The 23,918-nt window shown below is 38.9% G+C and overlaps 1 protein-coding gene across 2 annotated transcripts; it reads left to right on the top strand.

The window, feature by feature from the left end:
- On the top strand, positions 1-23,846 carry pah (phenylalanine hydroxylase). 2 transcript variants are annotated; one of them, XM_085385848.1, is made up of 13 exons: positions 1-517; positions 1,538-1,657; positions 15,467-15,650; positions 17,760-17,848; positions 18,243-18,310; positions 19,641-19,837; positions 20,219-20,354; positions 20,468-20,537; positions 20,724-20,780; positions 21,607-21,702; positions 22,047-22,180; positions 22,262-22,377; positions 23,601-23,846. In XM_085385848.1, exons 1-13 carry the CDS (start codon positions 446-448, stop codon positions 23,642-23,644), a joined length of 1,383 nt encoding a protein of 460 aa, XP_085241974.1. In that variant the 5' UTR covers positions 1-445; the 3' UTR covers positions 23,645-23,846. The 2 variants fall into 2 exon arrangements, with proteins under 2 accessions (XP_085241974.1, XP_085241973.1); XM_085385847.1 differs by having other exon boundaries at positions 2-517; positions 1,535-1,657.
- Positions 23,847-23,918: the final 72 nt, after the last annotated feature.

Genomic DNA, 23,918 nt, shown 5'->3' on the forward strand with positions numbered 1-23,918 from the left:
TCAGAATTATATCTTAAGTGTGGAGGTTTGGGAACGGCCCGATTAAGACATTCACACCATGCCTTGAAAATTATATCAGCACCATTTTTCCCTTTAACATAACTATGATTACATAATGTGTCTAAATGGATAAAAACAAGTTTTTCACTGGTTATTTCTACCTGTTCTCAAAACGACCAGGCTGCGCAGAAACTGACAAAGTTGCTGCACAAAATCCAGCAAACTCTGCCCACAGGCACACAACAAGAACCAGATGTGCCACTTTAGTTCTGTTTCACAACAACCATCCCATGACATATCGATGCAGAGGGGGTGTGGTGTCACGTGGACCGGTGTTAACCAGGAATGGTTTTTAAAGGAGCGCTCACAGAGGAGCTTTCCCGAGATCTCAGCCCAGCATTAGCATACACACAACTACACACTTCCTACCTGGAGGACGGAGAGGATGGACGCTGCATACAAGAGGGTTAATGGAAACTACAGCCCAGAAGCAGAAACAGGGGACCAAGTCCCAGGGGTAAATCTGACTTATAGCTGACTTAAAAGCCATTTGTGTTTTCTTTCTTTTAGCACTACATTCAATTTTGTCTGTTTATTTGTGTTCTTTTTGTGGAGGTTATGCAAAACAAACAGCCTTAAATAGCGATTCAAACCAGTGCGTTTTTATTAAAACAACAGTATGGCTGGGCAGAGCTAGAAAATTCGGGGTACAAGAGCAAACAAAGCAGAGAATTACAGTGAATAGAGGTGAAAAACAGCTGACGATAATGGAAAAAGTCAGAGTGCTAAACAAATGCAAGAAATGTCCCTACTCTGCAGGCTTCTGTTTTTGTTTCTGAATGACAAAAGCACCCTTTAAGTTCTTTTTTATAATCAAATAATTAAAGCTACAGGTAACTTTTTGCCAGATGGACCACGAAGTTAATATCTTTAATATCAGTTTGAGCTCTGTGTATCCATTTATTTAACTGACATCAGATTTCATAAGCAACATATTAGAAATCTTTAACTGGAGCCTGAATAAAAGCCATACAAAAGATGTAGAAATTCAGTCACCTGTTGAACTCTTGCAGTCAAAACTGTCCTTTAAAAGCTTAATTTTATGTGGGTTCCTTTTAAAAAAGCATGGGACATGTTCAGTTTAATAAATAATTAACTAGGTTGCTATTTCTTCATCTGTATTTACTCATCTGTAAAACATCTGTAGAAGAAATGAGGGGATGTGTTGGGTTTTTGTTTGTGTTTATCTGAAACCCTCTTTGAATATGGCTGAGTGTGAAGCTTTGAACTTTACGCGCTGCCCTGGATGGCTTTAAACTACATAACATGCTCTCTAACAGCATATGGCAGGCAGACAAAAGGAGAGCCAAACACTATTCTAACAATTTTTAAATTCATGATTCACATCCCCGCACTAAAAGTGAATCTGTTGCATTTTTGTAATAGCTTTGCATTAACAACACTGTATGCACGACTTCATCCATGTTGTATTTTTATATAAAATCTGTATATTTATCTTAAATACGTCTCTCAGCAGAAGAGAAGGGGCTCCATGTACCTGGAGGAGGAGACCAACAATAAGTCAGAGGTGATCTCCTGCATCTTCTCCTTAAAAGAAGAGGTCGGAGCTTTAGCCAAAGCCCTGAGGCTGTTTGAGGTAAACTTTTTATATCAGTGGACAGCCCTGGGTCCTAATGGGGTTCAGTGACAAACTGAATGCTAATGATATTCATGTACCTTTCAATATCATTAGGATTTCTAACTTGTTCATTTAGTCATGGAAAGCAAAATTACAAGCAGCTCTTCCAGTAATAAACCATAGGTTGTTAAATTAATGTGTGAATGGTTCGGTATATTAATCTTTATTTATGACAGTGTCTGACTATTGTGAAATGCATTCAAGAAGAATAATTTATTTTAAAAAAATATTCCATCCATCCATCCGCTTCCGCTTATCCTTTTCAGGGTCGCGGGGGGGCGCTGGAGCCTATCCCAGCTGTCATAGGGCGAAGGGCAGGGTACACCCTGGACAGGTCGCCAGTCTGTCGCAGGGCTAACACACAGGGACAGACAACCATTCACACTCACATTCACTCGCACATTCACACCTAGTGACAATTTGGATTAATCAATTAACCTATCCCCACAAGCTGCATGTCTTTGGACGGTGGGAGGAAGCCGGAGTACCCGGAGAGAACCCACGCAAACACGGGGAGAACATGCAAAATCCACACAGAAAGACCCCGGCCTGATGGTGTAATTGAACTCAGGACCTTCTTGCTGTGCGGCAACAGTGCTAACCACCATGCCACCGTGCTGAAAAATATTAAAATGTGTTTAGCATTGTCAGTACTTTGAACATTGTGCCTCTTGGCTTTCTTGCAGAAAATTAGATTCATAGGGGACCATTAAATGAAGAGCTATAGCCAGCCACTGGTTGCTGGTTAGGTTCCGAAGAGCGGTTCTGACTGGACTAGATATAAATAAAACGCTTCAAGCAGCAGCTATAACTAAATAACATTCCATCCATCTATATATCCATATTCCTCATTTCTGGTTTTTATATCTCACATTTATATCTTATTTGTTTCATCTGTGTCACCAGTGTTTCTAAGAAGCTAAGCTTCAATGTGTGCTTTAATCTTACTAATTAGCATTTTATATTTCATTTGTATTTTCTATAGCACCTTAATTCAAAGTTTTTGTGAGAAGCTAAGATAATATAATAGTATATAATATAATACAATAGTTATGATCTCACTAAGAATTTATACTATTTGTTTAATCTATATTACTTGATTCCACTCTTTGTGGCTGTGAGCTGGCTAAGCTAAGTCTAAGCTAAGCTATAACCATAAGCTACTTACCTTGTTAGACTAACAGGAACACACCCTGGATGCAGCCCACACAGGAACACCCCCAATCTCTCTAAGCAACATTTTACCATCAAATGGGTGTCTCCTGATTCAAGGTTTTGTAAACAGCTAAATATATGGTAAGCTAAGGTACATCCAGTAGCTAGTTTGTGTTAAGTAGAAACAATTTGGCTGGTCTAACTGAAACAAACTAATAATGACACTGATTGAAATAAATTCACATTTCTATATTATATTTGTTAAATTTTTAAGTTTTATTTTTAAGCTAAGATTTATTATATAGGAAAGTACAATGCAAAGTGGGGGGAGCTAAGCTACCTTGTAAAATGCTAACTCATGCAACAGCTAAGCTAATGCTTAGCTAAACTACATTCACTATTTAGTTAGCTTATTTTAGCATTAGAGTAATCAGTTTAGCTTAATCGAACAAAGTCATGCTAGTAATACCTACAATTTCACCACATTAAAATTCTATGTCTGATATATTTAATCTATATGATTCAATTTCTACTCTTTGTAAGAATGTAAGCTAAGTGACAGGTAAACTAATCCTGCAATAAGCTACCTTGCAGGGCTCTAGACTAACTTTTTGCCATGGGCATACGGCACAAAAGTTAGGCGTACACAAATTTTATAATAATTTATATAATATAAATGTGTTTTTCTGGATACACTGTGCTTTTTCAGCATTCAAAGATTGATGACACCGTGTCAGAGCACTGGCTATGAATTTCAGAAGGATCAGGCCTTAACTTAACAGAAAAGTTAGCAATAGTTATTTTCCTATTACAGCTACATCCACGTCTGTCGTGCCTAGGCTGCTCACTAGGGCTGGGTATCATCACTGATTTCTATAATCCATTCGATTCCGGTTTTCAAAGTCCCGATTCGATTCAACTTAGCCTCAGACAGTCAGAAATATTATAATTCTGATCATTTATCAGTACTGACTACATCAGAATTGTGAACATCACAGCAGATGCCTTTGTGTGAAAGTAAGTGAGAATAAAACACAGAAAAACATGAATGAGATTTTCCTGGTCTGGCTTTTTATAGCAGATAACCTTAAAAATATTCTACAATGTTCTGCATATAAAGTTTAAATTTCTTCAGTATTGAACAACAGAAAAAATAGGCTTTCTTGTCCGAGGTCATTTAAGTGAAAAAAAGAAAAGAAAAAGACAGCAGCCGACAGCGCTGTAAACAACGGTAGACTGGTGGGTAATAAGCGAATGAATAATACAGAAAACAGAGATTGGAGACGGGAAACTGTTCTTGAAGTACAGAGTGAGAGAGTATAGAGAGAGAGAGAGCTAGCTGTGCATGAAGTGTGATTTTAATAGTCGTGGAAGCAAACAGCAAAATTCATGACCACATTGATCAAATGTGAAGCGCAGTTTGCTGCTTCTTTTGCTGCTGGCTCTGTGAATTTTGGTTGGAGAGAGACAAAACCTACAGCTCAGAATCAACGCAAAAAGACGTAATCACAGCGCAGACTGGACGCATCAGAATCGCTAAGCTCCGATAGCGTGTCCGTCTACAGGCCGTCGGGTGAGAAAGCCGAGAAAGACAAAGTTGATTCTGAGTTCTGTGATTACGTCTTTGTGTGGAATCCGTGTACCTGCTCTCATTTGCTGTTTGGTTGTTGTTTAAATGGTTTTGTGAGCTTTAATCTGAGAATCTGCCGTTTCTGGCAAAACACAGTTATATTTAAAAGTCGATTCAGGATTTAATGAATTGATATCGCTTTATTCAAGCTACCAAAGGTGGGACCAAGTCATTGTTTTGCAAGTCTCAAGTAAGTCTCAAGTCTTTATCCTCAAGTCAAGTCTCAAGTAATGTCAGGCAAGTCAGAGTCGAGTCTCAAGTCACTGGTGTAAAAGTCCAAGTAAAGTCACAAGTCTGAAATTTTGAATTTCAAGTCCTTTCGAGTCTTTAAAATAAAATGAAAAAAGAATGTTGCAGTTATGCTAAATGTAAATATTAGACCATGTAATTTTTAAATCTGTGTTTTTCTCAACACATGACAAAATAGTGAACTTGGAAAATATACACAAATTGTGAAATTGCACCTCTTTAAAATGCAGCTCAATTAAACCTAGCTCCAAGAATAATTTTCACCGACAGTTCTGAGATAAGCTGCATGTTATTCTTGGATGCGCTTGTAGGACCGGCTTTAAAATCGCATGACAAAAATATCATACACATTAAAAAAAACTGCATCACCAACGTAGCCTGGACAACATTTGCTAGTTAGATGAAGTCAGCTATCTCATCGTAGCATATTTATATGCATATTTATAATCATACGGTTCTTGGAGTGAGTGCACACACTCATGAAGTTTAGTAACTTCAGGTCACTGCAACAAGCCCAGGTACAGTTTACCGACGGATGGGTGCAGGACCTTGAAATGCACCGTGTAGAACGAAAGACCATCGTACGTATCATAAGTTTACCAGTCTCACAAATCGTCGTCATAAATACACATTCCTTAACCGTTTATTAATATAACCTTTGAGCTCAACGGTAATTAATTAGTAGTGGAAATAATTTCTGGTACGCGTTACAGAAATGTAGCAGTGACAATAATACTGTATGCTGTAATCGTACTGGGCAATTAGTGATACAAAACAACTGTTTTATCCTGTGAATAAAAGTATGTTTTTGTCAATGTACCATAATAACAGAAGCGAAACACAATATTGTGTCAGGACAATTCACTATTTATGCACAATAAACAAAGGAGCATAGCGCGACAATTTCTGTTCAGCGTCAGACTTGCTTGTAACCTATATCACCAATTATGTTATGAAAATGACGCATTAACTACAACAGAAGACTGACCTTTGTGGAAATGCTTGGAGCAGACTAACATGTGAGCTGGAGTGTTCTGGGACGTTATATTTGCTCTTTGAATGGCTGCAATCCAGGCCATCCGTCGCGTCTTTGTTACTTCGGAAACATGGCTCGAACAATTTCTCTTCAACGACGTAATCCGATAACAACCGATTTCTTTACCCGTCGGCTTCCCGTGGCTGTCATGTGACCGGCTATTGCAGTTAATAATACAACAGCTTCTTGCCATTTTTTGTGTTTCTTTTTATCGCTGTATAACTGATTTCAATTAAAAGCCTGCGTGCGCTAGTACCTCTTGCCACGAGTTCCCAGAATCCTTTGTGGTTCTACCCCAGAATGACATCACATTTTCAATCTCTATATGCATGTTACATTTTATATTTGGGGTGAAATATCAAGTCTTTTCAAGTAAACCGGTTCAAGTCCAATTCAAGTCCCAGGTCATTGGTGTAAAAGTCTAAGTCAAGTCACAAGTCTTACAACATTTTTTCAAGTCAAGTCTAAAGTCATAAAATTAATGACTCGAGTCTGACTCGAGTCCAAGTCATGTGACTCGAGTCCACACCTCTGATAGAAGCCACTAGAAACAAACTATTCCAGCCTAATTGATGACATTTATGGCATTTGTTTTCTGTGCTGACTGATATGCTGCTCAGTGCTTTGCTGCCTGCTTTTAAATCAGGTGTCACTCTGAACATAAACACAAGCTACATGTGATGTCTCTGATGTGTATCTGTTTCTACCCGTGCTGATGCTAGCATGACTAAAGCTAGCCAAGCAGCAGTAAATATGTGAAGCAAGGCAGAAGGATATACTCATCAAACAAACAGGATCATAAGAATATAAAACCACGAGCACTACAAATGTAACAGAAATATGTTGACATAAAATGGCATGTTATTTGAAATCTACACGAAACAATGACACAACTACCGTACTTTTTTTCAATTTTTTCAATTTATTTATTTTTTACCAATTGTCCAAATTAGTCTGTGATTGGCCTTAGTGTGACAGAAATCATATTTATATACAACTAAGTATGACTCAGCAAACATGTTTTAAATGGATGATTCCTCACTTGATGACGAATGATCCATTTCCATATTTGCTGAGTCTTAAATTTGATGTCAGTGAACTTTTCAGTGGTTGGTGTTAAAAAAAAAGCCCCCAAATCCCCTATGAGCAAGCACTTGGCGACAGTGGAGAGGAAAAACTCCCTCTTAATAGGGAGAAACCTCTGACAGAACCGGGCTCAGGAAGGGGTGGCCTTCTGTCTTGACCGAGAGGGGTTCAAATGTTCACTGACAATTTAGTTGTATATAAATATGATTTTTAGGACTTGATGTTGACACCAATTATGTGAAATTGGGGACGCGCACAGTTCCGCTTCTTCTTGTTCTTCTTCTTACTTGGCGGAATCTCTGGCAGGCTCTTGACTTCAGTCTTGAGTTCAGCCACCTTGACATTGAGCATTTTCTGTTTGTCTTGTAGACTTTGCAAAGATTCCTGTACAGAAAATGCAGCTGACTCTTCTTTTTCTATCTTCTGTTGTTCTGTGGTGTCTTTTTCTTTCTGAGGCTCCTGCAGAGACCTTGCAGTGGATGGCCGTGAGTCCTCTTTTTCCATCTTCTCCTGTTGTCCAGTCTCGTTTTCTTTCGGAAGCTCAAATTTGTGCATTTCATTTGCAGCAGTGGAATTTTGTTCTTTGTGCTGCTGTGGGATTTTAAGTGAGGAAGCTTTGGCCCCTTTCAGCTCTCGCTCCAGAGACTCTAGCTTCAAATCATGAAGGGCCTTGTTGGGGCAGAGCTGGGATTTCAGGTCACTGATTTCCAGGTTGAGTGTCTCCTGCTCCTGCCTATGTTTAACGGCCTGCTCTTCAAGCTGATTTTGAGCTGCTAGGAGCTGTTTCTGGAGCATCTCAATCTGCTCTTGCTGAATCCTACATTTGAGCTCAAATTCAGCCTCCTTAGAGGACTTCAGTCCTACAGAGTCAGTGTGTGAAGCCTCTGTGGTTGGAGTGGCAGACTCCACACACTGCTCTGTGGTAGGGTGGCTGATTTGGTCCTGCAGGGTAGCAATCACCTCATCCAATATGACCATAGCTTCATTGTCACTCACGAGAGTGTCTGTCTCACTGATGTCATAGGTCTTATTACTAGAAGCCTCTTCCAGCTGCTCTATGAGGCCTTTGATCGTTTCCTCGTGATTTCGCTCGTTCTCGTGAATTTCTTCACGAAGTTTGTTCACCTGAAACTGGTGATAAGAGGCCCTCTTGTTTGCACCTACCATTTTACCGTAAAGGTCATTCTGATGGTATTGGGAGGCTTCCAGTTGGTGTCTGAGAGCAGCAATCTCGTGCCAGGGATTAAACGGGGGTCTAAATGTGGGAATGGGTTGATATTGCCAAGTCCCTCCATTAGGCACAGGGTTTGGTCTGCTGGGGTTCTTCCCATTTCTCTCTCTCTCCATGTCCTCCTTTGCATTTGAAATGGGGAGGGATTCAGCCTTTTCTTTTTCAGGAGTGGCTCCAGTGTTTCTTTGCATTTCTTCATTTTTTGGGTTTGCTCCATCACCCGTGCTGTTTTGAGCTTCAAGAAGAGCCCGGGCATATGCCCGAGTAATTGGTCTTCTTGGTTCTTCAGCCACTCTTTTCTGTTTTTGCTTTTTTTGTTTCTTTGGTTTCACAACCGTTTCCTTTGGTGGTTGTGCCACAGGAGACTTTTTAGTATTTGGTTGTGCGGCTTTATCAACCTCAGGTTTTGGTGTGATGACCATTTCTATTTTTGCTTCTGCCATTGTAGATGCGTCAGCGTCTGCGTTTCTCTGCGTCCGCCTTGTCTTTGTTTTAACAACCAGGTTGCTTTGTGTTTCTGCCATCCGAGATCCACTAAAGTTGGTTGAACGTCTCCCCTATTTATAGGGTTTACCAGTAGAATGTGCACTGTGACATCACAGGCTGTTCCTGTGATGCGCTGTTCCTTTGAAGTGCCATGATTGGAACAATTCAAAATAAAATGCCCACAAACCTAATGTAAAGGAAAGGCTTTTATTTTGTAGCACATACTGAATTAACACTATAAAAGCTACTCTACAGGAATTGCAGTAAAAAATAAAACAAAAGCAAAATATGTTTTTTAAATGGTTGTTAAAAAAACTAACCAAAGTAGAAGACAACTGTTTAGTGGAAAGTATTCGACATTCTAGAGATTCTCAGGCATAATAACTTCTTTCATAATTTAAACAAGGACAGGTAGAAAACGTTCATATTTAGTGAAAGATATTTATTAACATTATCCAATGAGAGTTACTGAATGTCTGTAGGCAGTGAGATCTTGGTGGTTGATGAGGCGACAGAATGTCATCTATGTTTTGTTTTAAATTCAGTTTCAATGCTGAATCTAAGAAACAACAGACTGCAGAGGGAGACTTTAATAGAGGTTTACTAACTCTTACTATCATATACATTGTGGAAAAATCTGTCTTTATTTAGCATAATATATTTGTTATAAGCACTAAATATGTTTTATGATTAACTGATGAACACTAACGTACCAAGCTGAAACTTCAGCTCACCAGTCAGCAGCTTATATTCACAAAAAACGGATAAATCTGCGATCCATGCAACTCTAACCAGCAGAGGTGGGACCAAGTCATTGTTTTGCAAGTCTCAAGTAAGTCTCAAGTCTTTATCCTCAAGTCTCAAGTCAAGTCTCAAGTAATGTCAGGCAAGTCAGAGTCGAGTCTCAAGTCACTGGTGTAAAAGTCCAAGTAAAGTCACAAGTCTGAAATTTTGAATTTCAAGTCCTTTCGAGTCTTTAAAAAAAAAAACGAAAAAAGAATGTTGCAGTTATGCTAAATGTAAATATTAGACCATGTAATTTTTAAATCTGTGTTTTTCTCAACACATGACAAAATAGTGAACTTAGAAAATATACACAAATTGTGAAATTGCACCTCTTTAAAATGCAGCTCAATTAAACCTAGCTCCAAGAATAATTTTCACCGACAGTTCTGAGATAAGCTGCATGTTATTCTTGGATGCGCTTGTAGGACCGGCTTTAAAATCGCATGACAAAAATATCATACACATTAAAAAAAACTGCATCACCAACGTAGCCTGGACAACATTTGCTAGTTAGATGAAGTCAGCTATCTCATCGTAGCATATTTATATGCATATTTATAATCATACGGTTCTTGGAGTGAGTGCATACACTCATGAAGTTTAGTAACTTCAGGTCACTGCAACATGCCCAGGTACAGTTTACCGACGGATGGGTGCAGGACCTTGAAATGCACCGTGTAGAACGAAAGACCATCGTACGTATCATAAGTTTACCAGTCTCACAAATCGTCGTCATAAATACACATTCCTTAACCGTTTATTAATATAACCTTTGAGCTCAACGGTAATTAATTAGCAGTGGAAATAATTTCTGGTACACGTTACAGAAATGTAGCAGTGACAATAATACTGTATGCTGTAATCGTACTGGGCAATTAGTGATACAAAACAACTGTTTTATCCTGTGAATAAAAGTATGTTTTTGTCAATGTACCATAATAACAGAAGCGAAACACAATATTGTGTCAGGACAATTCACTATTTATGCACAATAAACAAAGGAGCATAGCGCGACAATTTCTGTTCAGCGTCAGACTTGCTTGTAACCTATATCACCAATTATGTTATGAAAATGACGCATTAACTACAACAGAAGACTGACCTTTGTGGAAATGCTTGGAGCAGACTAACATGTGAGCTGGAGTGTTCTGGGACGTTATATTTGCTCTTTGAATGGCTGCGATCCAGGCCATCCGTCGCCTCTTTGTTACTTCGGAAACATGGCTCGAATAATTTCTCTTCAACGACGTAATCCGATAACCGATTTCTTTACCCGTCGGCTTCCCGTGGCTGTCATGTGACCGGCTATAGCAGTTAATAATACAACAGCTTCTTGCCATTTTTTGTGTTTCTTTTTATCGCTGTATAACTGATTTCAATTAAAAGCCTGCGTGCGCTAGTACCTCTTGCCACGAGTTCCCAGAATCCTTTGTGGTTCTACCCCAGAATGACATCACATTTTCAATCTCTATATGCATGTTACATTTTATATTTGGGGTGAAATATCAAGTCTTTTCAAGTAAACCGGTTCAAGTCCAATTCAAGTCCCAGGTCATTGGTGTAAAAGTCTAAGTCAAGTCACAAGTCTTACAACATTTTTTCAAGTCAAGTCTAAAGTCATAAAATTAATGACTCGAGTCTGACTCGAGTCCAAGTCATGTGACTCGAGTCCACACCTCTGATAGAAGCCACTAGAAACAAACTATTCCAGCCTAATTGATGACATTTATGGCATTTGTTTTCTGTGCTGACTGATATGCTGCTCAGTGCTTTGCTGCCTGCTTTTAAATCAGGTGTCACTCTGAACATAAACACAAGCTACATGTGATGTCTCTGATGTGTATCTGTTTCTACCCGTGCTGATGCTAGCATGACTAAAGCTAGCCAAGCAGCAGTAAATATGTGAAGCAAGGCAGAAGGATATACTCATCAAACAAACAGGATCATAAGAATATAAAACCACGAGCACTACAAATGTGCACATCTTACTTAACTCTGGGCCATGTTGCCAACTCCTCAGTATTGAAAATCGCTATTGGCTGTCCTAAAAGTCGCTAGAAGTGGCTAAATGATGTCATCGCCTAATTTGCATAATTGGTCATGCTAATGTGATTGTAACCTACATTGTTGGAGAGAGGAATAACATCGTGGAAGAGACATAAAGTGAATAAAAAAAACGTCCTAAAACCATTTAGTTTACTTAGAACTACAAATTAAATTTCTTTTAGCAATTTTTGTGCTTTTTTTAATGTCACAATTCCAACCCTGCTCCTTTACCCGGGCTTGGACCGGCAAAAGTGACCCGAAATAGGCACTCTGGTGGAGTTACTTTGTGTGTGTGTTTTCCGTAAGTTTTAAACCTTGTGATCCACAAAACAGCATAAGAGTAAAAGAAGAACTGACTGCGTTACAGTCAGTGTGGGAGCAGCGGCTTCGCTCATGCGCGATTCATTTGCACTTTGGACGCATAGGTGTGAACATCTTCTACCCTGATAGCAGCTGGGGGAGGACTATCCTCCACCCGTGAGCACTGTGGAACGGGCGAGGTGCCCACGGCAGCACCCGTTGCTTGTTGAGAGTAAAAGCGATATGCGCTTTCACGTCAAAAAGTCGTCATAAATAAGTCTCCAATAACACCAGAAAAAGTCGCCAGATTTGCTAGTCGATTTTTAGAAAAAAAGTTGCTAAGGGGGTCTGAAAACTCGCTAAATATATAAATATATCGCTAAGTTGCTAACACTGACTCTGGGGGGAGACAATTTGTCAACCTGCTCCTTTAAAAAAAATGGTTCATGACAAAGCAGTTATGTTACGATAAGTTAATGATTAACATTAAACAAAACAAGCCACATGAGGAGACACTAAAAAGTAAATCCTGGGAATGTTCCACTTTAGTACATAATTTATACTAGTCATGTCATTTAAATACAATATGGCTTTTGGCGAGGGGAAAGAAATGTACAAATAGGCTAAGCGCTTTGCGGTGTAGTTTTCATGCTCCTGGCTTTTTCTGACTCTTTAAAGGAGGAAACTAAACAAACAGAGCTTATCTCACATGTTTGTATATCAGTGGTTTGCAAACATGGCAGGTGCATCATTGATCTCAGCTGGGGGTAGTGATAAAGAACCAGGCAAATGCTGCTAGAAAATTCTCCATTCTTACACGCTGCAAACTGATTGCTGTGCTGTACCTATGTGAAAGTAAAGTAGTTTACAACATACTATGCTGATGACTAACAGCTGTTTTTATCTATAAATTCTTCTTTATGTTTTGTTAGGAAAATGGGAAAACGGTAGAGCAGTTTCTTGAAACATGTATGGAAATATAATGAGCTTAAATTTTTTATGACGATCTTTATTCTTCAAACCACCTGAAATCTCTTAGGTAAAGTCTTTACGTAGTCTTCAGGGATAGTTCTCCAGGCTTCTTGAAGGACATTCAAAGCTCTTATTTGGATGTTGGTTGCCTTTAGATGAGCTCACACTGCTCTAAATCACTGATAGTGCTCCATTGTGTTTTTCTGTCCAGGTTTGGTTTTACAGCATTGACATTTTTGGGATCATTGTCACGCTGAAAAATGAATGGATCTTGAATGGATGAGAGTTGAAAATCTGATTGTATATTTCTATATTTCTTCATAATCACATTTACAGTTTTGACAGGATCTCCACCACCAAGGCTTGAAATCTAGCCCCAAACCATGACTGAGCCTCCACCGTGTTTTACAGATGGCTGTAGACACTCATTGTTGGACCTCTCTCCTGGTGTTCTCTTTCATAATAACTACAGTTTGCATTATGACACAATTTGAACCCAAAATTTCTCCATCAGACCTGTTGCCAGTGATTTTTAGACCAGGTTTTGTTTAATATTGAATACCTCACCCTTTTTTCCCAGTTTCTCTTCCTTAAGAAGGTCTTCTTGACGGTCACCCTTCCACTGTGACCATTTCTGATGAGGCTTCAGTGAACATTAAATGATCAACTGAAAGACCAGGTGGATCTCTCAGGTCCTGTATACAGGACATCTGTTTCAGATACTGTCCTGTTGTAGATTTGTTTTAACACATTAATTTGATAAACAGTCTATGTTGTGGAATCTGTGCATACAATGGTACTTAATGGTTTGTCGTACTTTTGCACATTTACCAAGGAAAATCAGTTTGATGTGTTATTACACAACCTGTTATTGCTTAATCCTTCAAATCCCAACAACATCAGTGTGTCATTGTGTTGTTGTTTCTTCTCATATCGATCTAAATTGCCTCTGCGTAGGTGACTACGTGCTCGTGGTAAATAGCGACTGGCAGCACCTTCATTGTTTAATCTTTAAATCTGACCTTCTTTCAAGTATCAAGTTTTAATTTTTTTTAAATACATTTTGTATTAAAACACTATCATAACATATAAAACCAGCCATGAAAATTATGTTTTCAGTTCATGAAAAGCATTTTTGTGAAGAAAATGTTTTCTTTGTTTAATTTAATTTTCCACATTTTTGTGGGTGGAGATGTGGCTGTGTTGACTCTGATCAATACCAAGTATGTGCCAAATGCTTGTCTCAAATGCAGCTGTAAACATCAGGATCCCCTTTGAGCCTATGAGCTCCCACTCTGCCGATCCTCCCCCTGCTCCACCCCTCATCCTCCCACTGCCCTTAACGTTTCAGTAAAACACGCCAAACAACCCCCAAACTATCAACAGACCCCATTCTTGCCCAGCTGTGATGTAACACATGCTGAGTCCGCTCACATGCTTTAAAGTAAATGATGCTGTAAAAAACAAAGCTTCAAGAGTTTGTGCTCCAGGACTTCATTTTTCTCTCCTGTTGTGTGTGTGTGTGTGTGTGTTTTTTTTACTGATATATTGAAAACGACTGAGCCATGTGCTAACATTTAGCCACACAGCTTGGACAACCATCACGTGTTCATTCAGAGAGCCGCTCATAAAAACTGCCGGACAGCTTATCCACCCGGGTTTCAGCGCACATGTGACACAGCGGCATGGCTTTCTTGTGACGAGTCATGCTACCAACTGACCTTGACCTCAGCTGGGGTTATTGTCACCGGCGTCACAGTGAAGGGAGGGGTACAGAAATGTGGCAGATTTGCCGCTGCACTATATTCGCTTCAGGACTTGGAATGGTTATGTTAAGCTGGACCAGGCTGCCAGTGGCACGCACATTGAATTATTTCTCTTTGTAGTCATGGACAGATTAATTATGATGACAGGGACACAGTTCTCAATCCCAAACTAATTAAAAATCAGAAACTAAATCTGTCAGCTACATATACATATCATATTTTCTGTGGTGGCCTCACGAATGATTTGATGTATCACATTTTTTTAATTTATTAACAAAAATTTAAGTAATAATATACAGTAATATTGGGTTTTTAATTGAAAAACACAGTTTTAAATCTCTTCAAACAAATGAAATTCAAAAAATGCCATCGTGGTCTCATCTTTGGTCGTGTCTGTAGTGACTCTTTGGGGGGGGATGCAGAACCACATGACCCGTAAAAAAAAGCTGAATAGGATCCAGATGGGAGAAAACGTGATGTTGGGTTGCCTACGCCCTCCTCTGCAGCCTATAGCGGACCAAACAAATAACACACTCCCTCCAAAAAGTTACATAAACGTGCACAAAAACAAAAGCACATTTAGGTGAAAATTACCATATAAAATTCATTCACATACAAGCCAGAACTATTTTGCATGTTAAGATCAAGTACAGTTCTTGAATTTCAACCATAAAACTCTGGAAACTTCCCAAGGGTTCCACAGTTGTGTACTAACTATTACAACATGTCCCACACGTCTTTACTAAGAGAATGCATCCAGTGTCTGGCTCAGCGAGTTCCAGCCAGCTGACCTGTGGTCTTCACAAAGTCTGATAGAGTGCACTCTAGTAGTTTACTAACAGCACACCACCCTCTAGTGATAGCACAAAGGCAGTGCTGCGGGACAATTTTCCACCTTGTTTTTTATTAGAAATCCCTCTCAAACAAATTTAACATTTCCGTATACAAAATACATGCGTGGATGAGCGTAAACATAAAGACATAAACAGCTGACACCCGCATGCCAACATCTTTCTTTTTGCAGGAGAAAGGCATTAACCTGACACACATCGAGTCCCGTCCATCGCGCATGAACAATGAGCAGTATGAGTTCTTCATCAGCGTAGACTCCTCCTGCTCTCGGGCCCTGGATGAGGTCATTGACTGCCTGCGCACACAAATCAGCGGCCATGTGCACGAGCTAACACGCAGCAAAGAGAAGGACACAGGTTAGTGAGTAAGTTGTATGAGGATGTCCACTGAACAAGAGCACCTTCAATCAGCAACATGATGAAATTATTAAATGTGAATATATGTTGCATGTGAATGTCAACTTACAGATATATTCTCGTGTTTAATATGCCAGTCATTTCAGCCTTTAAGTGCTAAACAAGCAATGCAATGAAGTTTTAGACTTATAAATCAAAATCTGAGTCGCTTTTATTTTTAGCCAAAGGATGGCACTAGGTCTCCAAAATGATTACAAGAGGCACATGAATACCTGCAAATAATTAATTACAAGCCATTTGATATTAAACAAGGTCATTCATTGCAAAATAACAAAAAATGTAGCACAATGGGGATTATCTTCTGGGGATCATAAATGCTTTTTGTCAAAGAGCCTTTTTCTTCATCTATGTAATTTTTAAGTTTTTAAGAGTATACCCTGGTCAGGGTATACTCTGGAACCAGATGTACTAGATTATGTAGCAGACCATCGAGTTGACATTAAATAGTTGATATTTTAGTACAAAACACAGTAAACCTCGATGTAGATGCTTTGTCGAGCCTCTGGGGAACCTTGATGTCTGTACCAAATTTCATTGCGATAGACACCAGTGATCATCCTCTGGGGAAATGTCATTACCGTGCTTCATGTTAAGCCACCCAAGAGATGTAAATACGTTTCACTACATATACATACCTTTGAGCTGATTCTGATAAAAAAGGAAAATATGGGCGTATCCTCTGGGGACCCCTGATATCTGTACCAACCTTCATAGCAGTATATTTGAATTCAACACATAAATGAAAAGACAGCAGCAACAACCTATCCCGTAATAATAGAAGTAGTAGTGGTAATATTGTGCGATGTAGATTAAAGATTTTGGTAATAGAGGGAAATTTAGGGTATATTCTCTGAGAACCAGAAACAGCTGTGGTTAAAAAAATGAATAAATCTAAAAAGCTGACACCACTACAGCTGAAATGATCCATTTATCAACCGGGCCTGGTGCTGGGTGTTGAGCTACACCAGACTTAGTAATGGACAGCCAGTGTCGCCCATGAGAATGATGGCCCACTGCCCCTTTTATTAGTTGTTTCCAGAATGACATTAGTTTAGCTACTGAGGACCAACAGGCCTGGCAGGAACAGAAGAGTTTAGTGTCTCCACCCCAGACTAACCCAAGGACAGAGAACATGCCAAGGTCACGGCAGGCTGAGACAGACAGGGCCACCATGGATCCCCCTCTGACCTCAGCATAGACTCTGTGGCGTACTGGTCAGGGTCAAGTGGACAAGGAGGATATTTATGGCCAGTTTTGGAGACAGCCTGCAGGGGCCTCAGGCTGGACCACACTGCCCAAATGCAGATTAATGATTGTGCCTCACTGTTTTTTGAGTGTCATAAATCCATATGAATAAGCAGATGCCCCCCTCGTGTACAGCTCTGTTGAGTGTCAAAATGCCACAGCACTGAAACAAATTTTGCAGGCAAAACGCACACAAGACTGTGTAACAATCATCAATATTAATGTGAACTGCAGCCATTTATATAAGTCAGGAATAAAAAAATATTCAGGCTTCAACTGATGATCATTTCCTTAAATGAAAGTTTTTTATTAAGCGCTTTTTACAGACAGCCACAAAGCGCTGTACACAAAAAGTAAAATAAATATGAGCATTAAGTGCCATAATAGTCAAAGAAGAAAGATACAATAAGAAACAATAAAATAAACAAGTTGTTTTAAAATAAATAAATAATCTTGGGATCAGATTTTCTGCAGAATCTCTGAAGCAGACACTCAACGCACAAAGTGTGGCGCAGATATGTTGGTTGACTCCTTTGAGCGTAGTGGGTATAATAAACACAAATACAGTCATTAAAAAAGTATTCCTGTATTAATATGACCCCACTTGGTTATTGTAGTTGTTGAAATAGCTTGGCCACTTGACTTATCTCTGCATAATATGACAATAAAAGGGCACAGAGATGACCTTTAACCCTTTACCTTACACTGAATATCCCCTTCAGACACTGCACGACTGGTCTGTTTGATCCAATGTTGACTTAAAACATAAATTATAAGTACTTAATGGCTGCTGTTATCCTCTAGTGCCATGGTTCCCCAATGATATCCAGGACTTGGACCGTTTTGCCAACCAGATCCTGAGTTATGGTTCCGAGCTGGACGCCGATCACCCGGTAAGGACCGACTCATCCACCGCCACATCCTGCCTCTGCGTGTGCACGTGAATGCACGTCCACTCACGTCCACTCACGCCCACGCGCTTGCTTATGAAAAGCAGCGGAGATGACAAGGCCGCACTCCGCCATCCATTCTAATGGAAACTATCTACACACACAAATTGATGTCAGTGCTTTAATTGAGCCCCTGTAATTATAGATAATTGCTCCCTTTTGCCACTGACATTAAAGCAGAATGCATTCATCATAAGCTGAAAAACACTCTACAAAGGCTTCATTTGAATATGTATGTGAGTTTGGCCTTCCCAAAGGATTTCCACCTTTGATTTAGCTCTGCTGCAATCATGAGATCTAACATGGCTTTTATTTGTGTGTGTGTGTATGTTGTCAGGGCTTCACAGATCCAGTATACAGAGCTCGCAGGAAGGAGTTCGCAGACATCGCCTACAACTACAGACAGTAACTACTCCTACTTAATATATTTATGCTCATAGAGACGTTATGGGCTGAGTTTGAGTAATAGTGGGTTTAAAGGATCACCTAATCAGGAAGTCTTATTCACATGTTGGTCAAATGCTGCAGACAAATGATGAAGTGAACTTTCTCATTGGAATAAACCAATATGTTTTTAAAAAAGAGTTTACTGTGTAGATAATTTAAAAAAAATTTTAAGTTATATTGTAGCTTTAGGGTATAGAGAGAGTATCGAAGTCCAAAACAAAAACACAGGTGAAGTAAAAGGGAAAAAAAACCAACAAAAAATATAAACTAAAAATATTTTTTTGTCCTTTTCTTCACAAAATTCAGTCTTTCTTTGTGAGGTTTTGTTTTGTTGATTTTATTGACTTAATATGTTGTAGACCTGCAGAGTTTTCCACTTTTGTGGTAAGGACATTGAGTCTACATGTACTGAAATGTGCTATGTAAGTTAAATTGACATTGATATATTTATTCAGTGATAAATTATTTATGAGAAAGCTGTTACAAATTAAATTATTGCAATATTTCCTAAAGGAATTGCAATATTTCAATTTTTTGTTATATAATAGATTATTAATAGTATCATATTATATTTTTTCAAAATTTCTAAATGCTCATTATATCATATAATTATTTATTATTTTTATTTAATTCTAATTTTTATTTTTGTACGGGTTCTACTAATTAATTCAAGCCTTTCTATGGGCTGTTTTTATTGTCTTTTCTGCCGTGACACAGCAATTACATAAAGAATTCTATATTTATTTATTTCATTAAAAAATACTATATAATTATTTATATAATATATAATATATGATATTTATATATGATATATTACCACTATATCATATTTTAAATTATTTTTTATGTAGAAAAAATTACCACATTTATTTTTTGATGCTACCACTAAAAATCCTCCACATCAGACATTAGAAAAACTCTACATATAAAACTACAGCCATGGTGAAATTTTTATTGCCGTTGATGTAGACGCTCAAAAGCCATCAATTTATTTTTTAGTAATGTTCACATATAACCGATAAAATGTCTAAAACATGGTTTTAGCTGGGTCGTTAGTTGCTGAGTGAGACTTACAGGAGCAGCAAGTAAAATAAAACTGATATTTTTCAGGTTAGAAAACAGGAATAATGAGCTGTGGCTCAAAGGTTTGTTGGGTTCAGGGAGACTTGGGGAAACATCCACAGAAAAACTGATTCGATTTAAATCTAGAAAAATTTAAGGTAAACACAGTGTGGTGATGTTAGTGTTTATCAGGGAAACATAACTTCTGTTGTGACTGCTGTTCCAGTGGACAGTCCATTCCCAGGGTGGAGTACACAGAGGAGGAGAAGGCCACCTGGGGCACGGTGTTCAGGGAGCTGAAGACTCTGTACCCGACTCACGCCTGCCGTGAACACAACCGCGTCTTCCCCCTGTTGGAGAAATACTGCGGCTACAGGCCAGACAACATCCCACAGCTCGAGGACGTCTCCCGCTTCCTGCAGTGTAACTCCACACCTAAAAAAAACACTTGTTTTTTATCACTCCGAGGTTAAAATGCAGACATTTGAAAGACTATGTTTAATAATATAATTTATAAATGCACACTATTAAAAAGCTGCTAATTACTGCCTATAGATGGCAACAAAGCTGCTATAATATGTAAATTCTCTTCTAATGATTGATAGAAATAGACAATCTCTTTCTGTTATGAGTCACGCAACATCACACAGTCCATGAAACCCAATGCATGAGTCATCATTCAGTTCATTTGGCTGTACAGACCCCCACTTCCTCTTCCTCCCTTCCTATCAATGCATGCTCTTATTCAACTCAACAAAACGCTCACTGTCTCATCTCTTTCATCTCCCCACCACTCTCCTGCAGCATGCACAGGTTTCCGGCTTCGCCCCGTAGCCGGCCTGCTCTCGTCCCGTGACTTCCTGGCTGGACTCGCGTTCCGCGTCTTCCATTCCACGCAGTACATTCGCCACGGCTCCAAGCCCACGTACACACCTGAGCCGTGAGTGTCTCAGTGTATAAAGCTAATAAAAAATTACAGGTGAAGTAAAATCTTCCTTATTACAAGGAAGTAAAGATTTCTAAATTAAAGAGCAAATTGTGTTTCTAATCCAGGGATATCTGCCACGAGCTCCTGGGACACGTTCCTCTGTTTGCTGATCCAAGCTTTGCGCAGTTCTCACAGGTAATATTAAAGAGGAGAATTAACACTTTACTTTTTCCCTTTTCTATTATTCAGATTAGACCAAGAGTGATATGAATTCCTGTGCTGAGGCAAAAAGATGACAAATCTCAGTTTCACCAGTTTATCCTGGCCTTGTCTGACAGCGTGAGCAGCTCCTCTTAACCCATGTGCTTTGATCCCACACAGGAAATTGGCCTTGCATCTCTCGGAGCGCCGGATGAGTACATTGAGAAACTTGCTACCGTGAGTACTGTGTACAAGGCAAACAGCGGTAATAGATAAGAGCCTCTAATTACAAAAGATTGGATCAATCTAGACCACATTAAATAACCTGTTTCTTAATCTAACAGGCTATTCTGACATGTCGCTGCAGGATAAACACAGGTTTAATTAATAACATTAATTACAGTCCTCTTTGCTTTATAGAGCCTTTGGATTGTAAATATAAGAAGTGCATTTTGTCCATGACACGTGTTTACCTTGTTATGGACATGGAAAAAACAGTTATTGTATCTTAATGCAGAAATTGGTCAAGACGAGCTTGAATTAGTATTAAGGCTTTCTGTTGATAAAGTAGTACATATATGTATATATATGTCTAGAAATATCAAGACATATATGCTGCTAAACACATTTATTGCAACTCTTTCAGTACCTCCAAAATCATGAATAATTTTTTTTAAAAGTTCATTATTAATATTATATCTGTATTTAATATTCCTATTTTTAAATACTCTGAGTAAAACAAGAGATAAAATGTGATCTAAATCCTAGAGTTTATTTGAGATTGTGTATATCAGAAGCAAACCTCAAGAATCTTAATGACAATTTATATTTTTGTCTTACATAAGTAAATATAAAAAGGAATAAAAAAGAGTGGAGAAATATTAAGAGAATAATAAAAAATAAATAAAAACTTTCTTTACATAGTATAAAAATGCAATTTTTATGTCATCATCTTGTTTAAAATAAGATATTTTTTCCTCAGATTTCCTCTGAAACCCAAAGCTTCCTTTCCTTTTTTTTTTACTGCAAGTCACATTTCATGACCCAGGTGTGTGTCCCTCAGGTGTACTGGTTCACCGTGGAGTTTGGCCTCTGTAAGCAGGGCTCTGAGATCAAAGCTTACGGAGCCGGCTTGCTGTCTTCATTTGGAGAGCTGGGGGTAAGAGGAAGCCGAGTACAGCGATGACATTTTGCTTTCTGTACATTATTTTTATAACACATTTGCCTTATTGCACAACAGCAGGCAGTGGGTTAGTGGACCACTCGGGTTCAGGTTTAATGTGTCACTGGGGGAGTTGCTCAGCAGGGCGGTGGTAAAGTGGTTCAGTGGGTAAGCACTCAGGTGGGGGCAAAGACTTCGAGGTCATTAGCTGCTGTCAGCAGAGGATGTCCACTCAAGTCAGCAGAGTCTTAAATCGTGCCGCACTTCCTGTTTACAGACAGGAATAGAGATGCTCATTGAGAAAATAAAGCAGTGAAAAGAAAAAAATTTTTTTCTTTCAGTACTCTCTAACAGAAAAGCCCAAACTTCTGCCTTTCGACCCCGAGAAGACGAGTGTCCAGAAGTACCCTATCACAGAGTACCAGCCGGTTTACTTTGTGGCAGAGAGCTTTGAAGATGCCAAAGAGAAAGTCAGGTAGGACAATTTTTAGTTTTTTAGTTGTTCTAAAATTTACAATGCATGCGAGTCTTTAATCATTCACATCTCTCTCTGCAGGAAATTTGCAGGCACGATCCCCAAGCCTTTCTCAGTGCGCTACAACCCCTACACCCAGAGCATCGAAGTGCTGGACAACACCCAGCAGCTCAGGAACCTGGCTGACAGCATCAACAGTAAGCAGCTTTGGTCAAATTACTTATGACTAGTCGTCTGGAAATATCAAATAATAGATGTCTGAACGTGAATGAATGTTTGACTTTGAGTGCCTTAAATTTAAACACCAAGCACAGTGTGGATTTGTTATGTACAGTGACCCCAAACTCCAAAAAGCACGTGCAAACTCCAAAAGTTTGTACGTGTTTGTCTAGACCTGAACACAACCATACAATCAGCCAAAGGCCCACAGACCTGGATGTATACACTCAAAGGACTAATCATGGAAATGCATGCAGTGTGAGACACAGGTGAAAATAATCAACACAATGAAATGGGCAGGAAGTGGAACCAAAACAAGACCTGGGAGTAAACCGTCAAAATACAAGAGAAACAACCCAAATGACACAGGCTTTTCTCACCTCCAGTTTTTACCTCCTCGTCTCCTCCGTCCTACAATAGAATAAAATAGAATGTTTATAGTTAGATGTTTAGATGTTTATATAAAGATGTATTTATTTTCACGTGTACAGTGGTAATTAGGTGCAATTTGAACACTATATAAAAACACTATATAAAAACAATAAAGTATATGAAAATATATTAGACATAACAATAAGTAAAAGATAAAAAGTAATCTTTCTCCGATATTACAGCATTTATTGCTTGTACAGCTCTGGGATAGAAACTGTTTTTCAGTCAGTTTGTCTTCATTTTATTTGTTCTGTACTGTCAGCCTGACGGTAACAGCCAAACACTAGCTGACCATGGTGATCGATCCATTGTGATATTATTAACCTCTTTGAGGCAGCAGGAACTGCCTGATCTTTCAGACATAGGAGGGGGCATCCAGTGAATTATAGGACTGTGTGGATGTTGCAGCAGAAACATAGAAACAATATGTTAATATGACCTCTGTGGAGCTGTGGTAGAAGGACATTAATGGTCTTTGAGAGATGTTCTTTTTGAGGGTCCTCAGGAAGTAAAATCACCAGCTCTGTGGTGTTTTTACACACTAAGTTAGTGTTATAGCTTCAGTGTGTAAAAGTAGGCAACATGCCACACAGTATGGTGGGATGACTCTTTAAACAGCTCATGTGTGCAATTAAAAAAATACTCCACCATATTGTGAATGTTATTAAAAGCCATAAATAAATAAAGTCCATAAATATGAAAGCATGCGATGAGCATTAACATACAGCAGTAGTTGCTCCTCTGACTCTTCTATTTTCTTCTGTTTCAGGTGAGATGGGGAAATTGTGCGAAGCCCTGCGGAAGCTGGAGTAACAGGACAGGAGATCAGACTTGGAGAACCCTCCTGACAATTTCTTCTTGGCTTCTTTAAACGTCATGCTTAGAGATTCAACTTCTTTGTATTAAAACACATACGCAAGTCAGATAGTGACCATATTCTTAGAATTCAGGTAATAGGAAACATGGGCCCGTTACTTATGGAGAATAGTAAGTTTATAACCTCATTAATGTTACGTGAAGAATAGCTTTTCAAAATAAGAGCATTGTATAATAAACATTTCTTTGTTAGCTAACTGCAATAATCAGG

The sequence above is a fragment of the Rhamphochromis longiceps genome, linkage group LG17 (genome assembly GCF_057381845.1).
Source record: "Rhamphochromis longiceps isolate RC_006_pf linkage group LG17, R_longiceps_female_GT1.1, whole genome shotgun sequence".
NCBI classification, from domain to species: Eukaryota; Metazoa; Chordata; class Actinopteri; order Cichliformes; family Cichlidae; genus Rhamphochromis; species Rhamphochromis longiceps.

Excerpts from the sequence above, each read along its gene's own strand:
- pah (XM_085385847.1), top strand. The coding sequence starts at position 446 with ATGGACGCTGCATACAAGAGGGTTAATGGAAACTACAGCCCAGAAGCA. Across the intron at positions 17,849-18,242 it reads AGCTGGACGCCGATCACCCG|GGCTTCACAGATCCAGTATA; the intron begins GTAAGGACCGAC and ends GTATGTTGTCAG. Across the intron at positions 22,378-23,600 it reads CCTGGCTGACAGCATCAACA|GTGAGATGGGGAAATTGTGC; the intron begins GTAAGCAGCTTT and ends CTTCTGTTTCAG.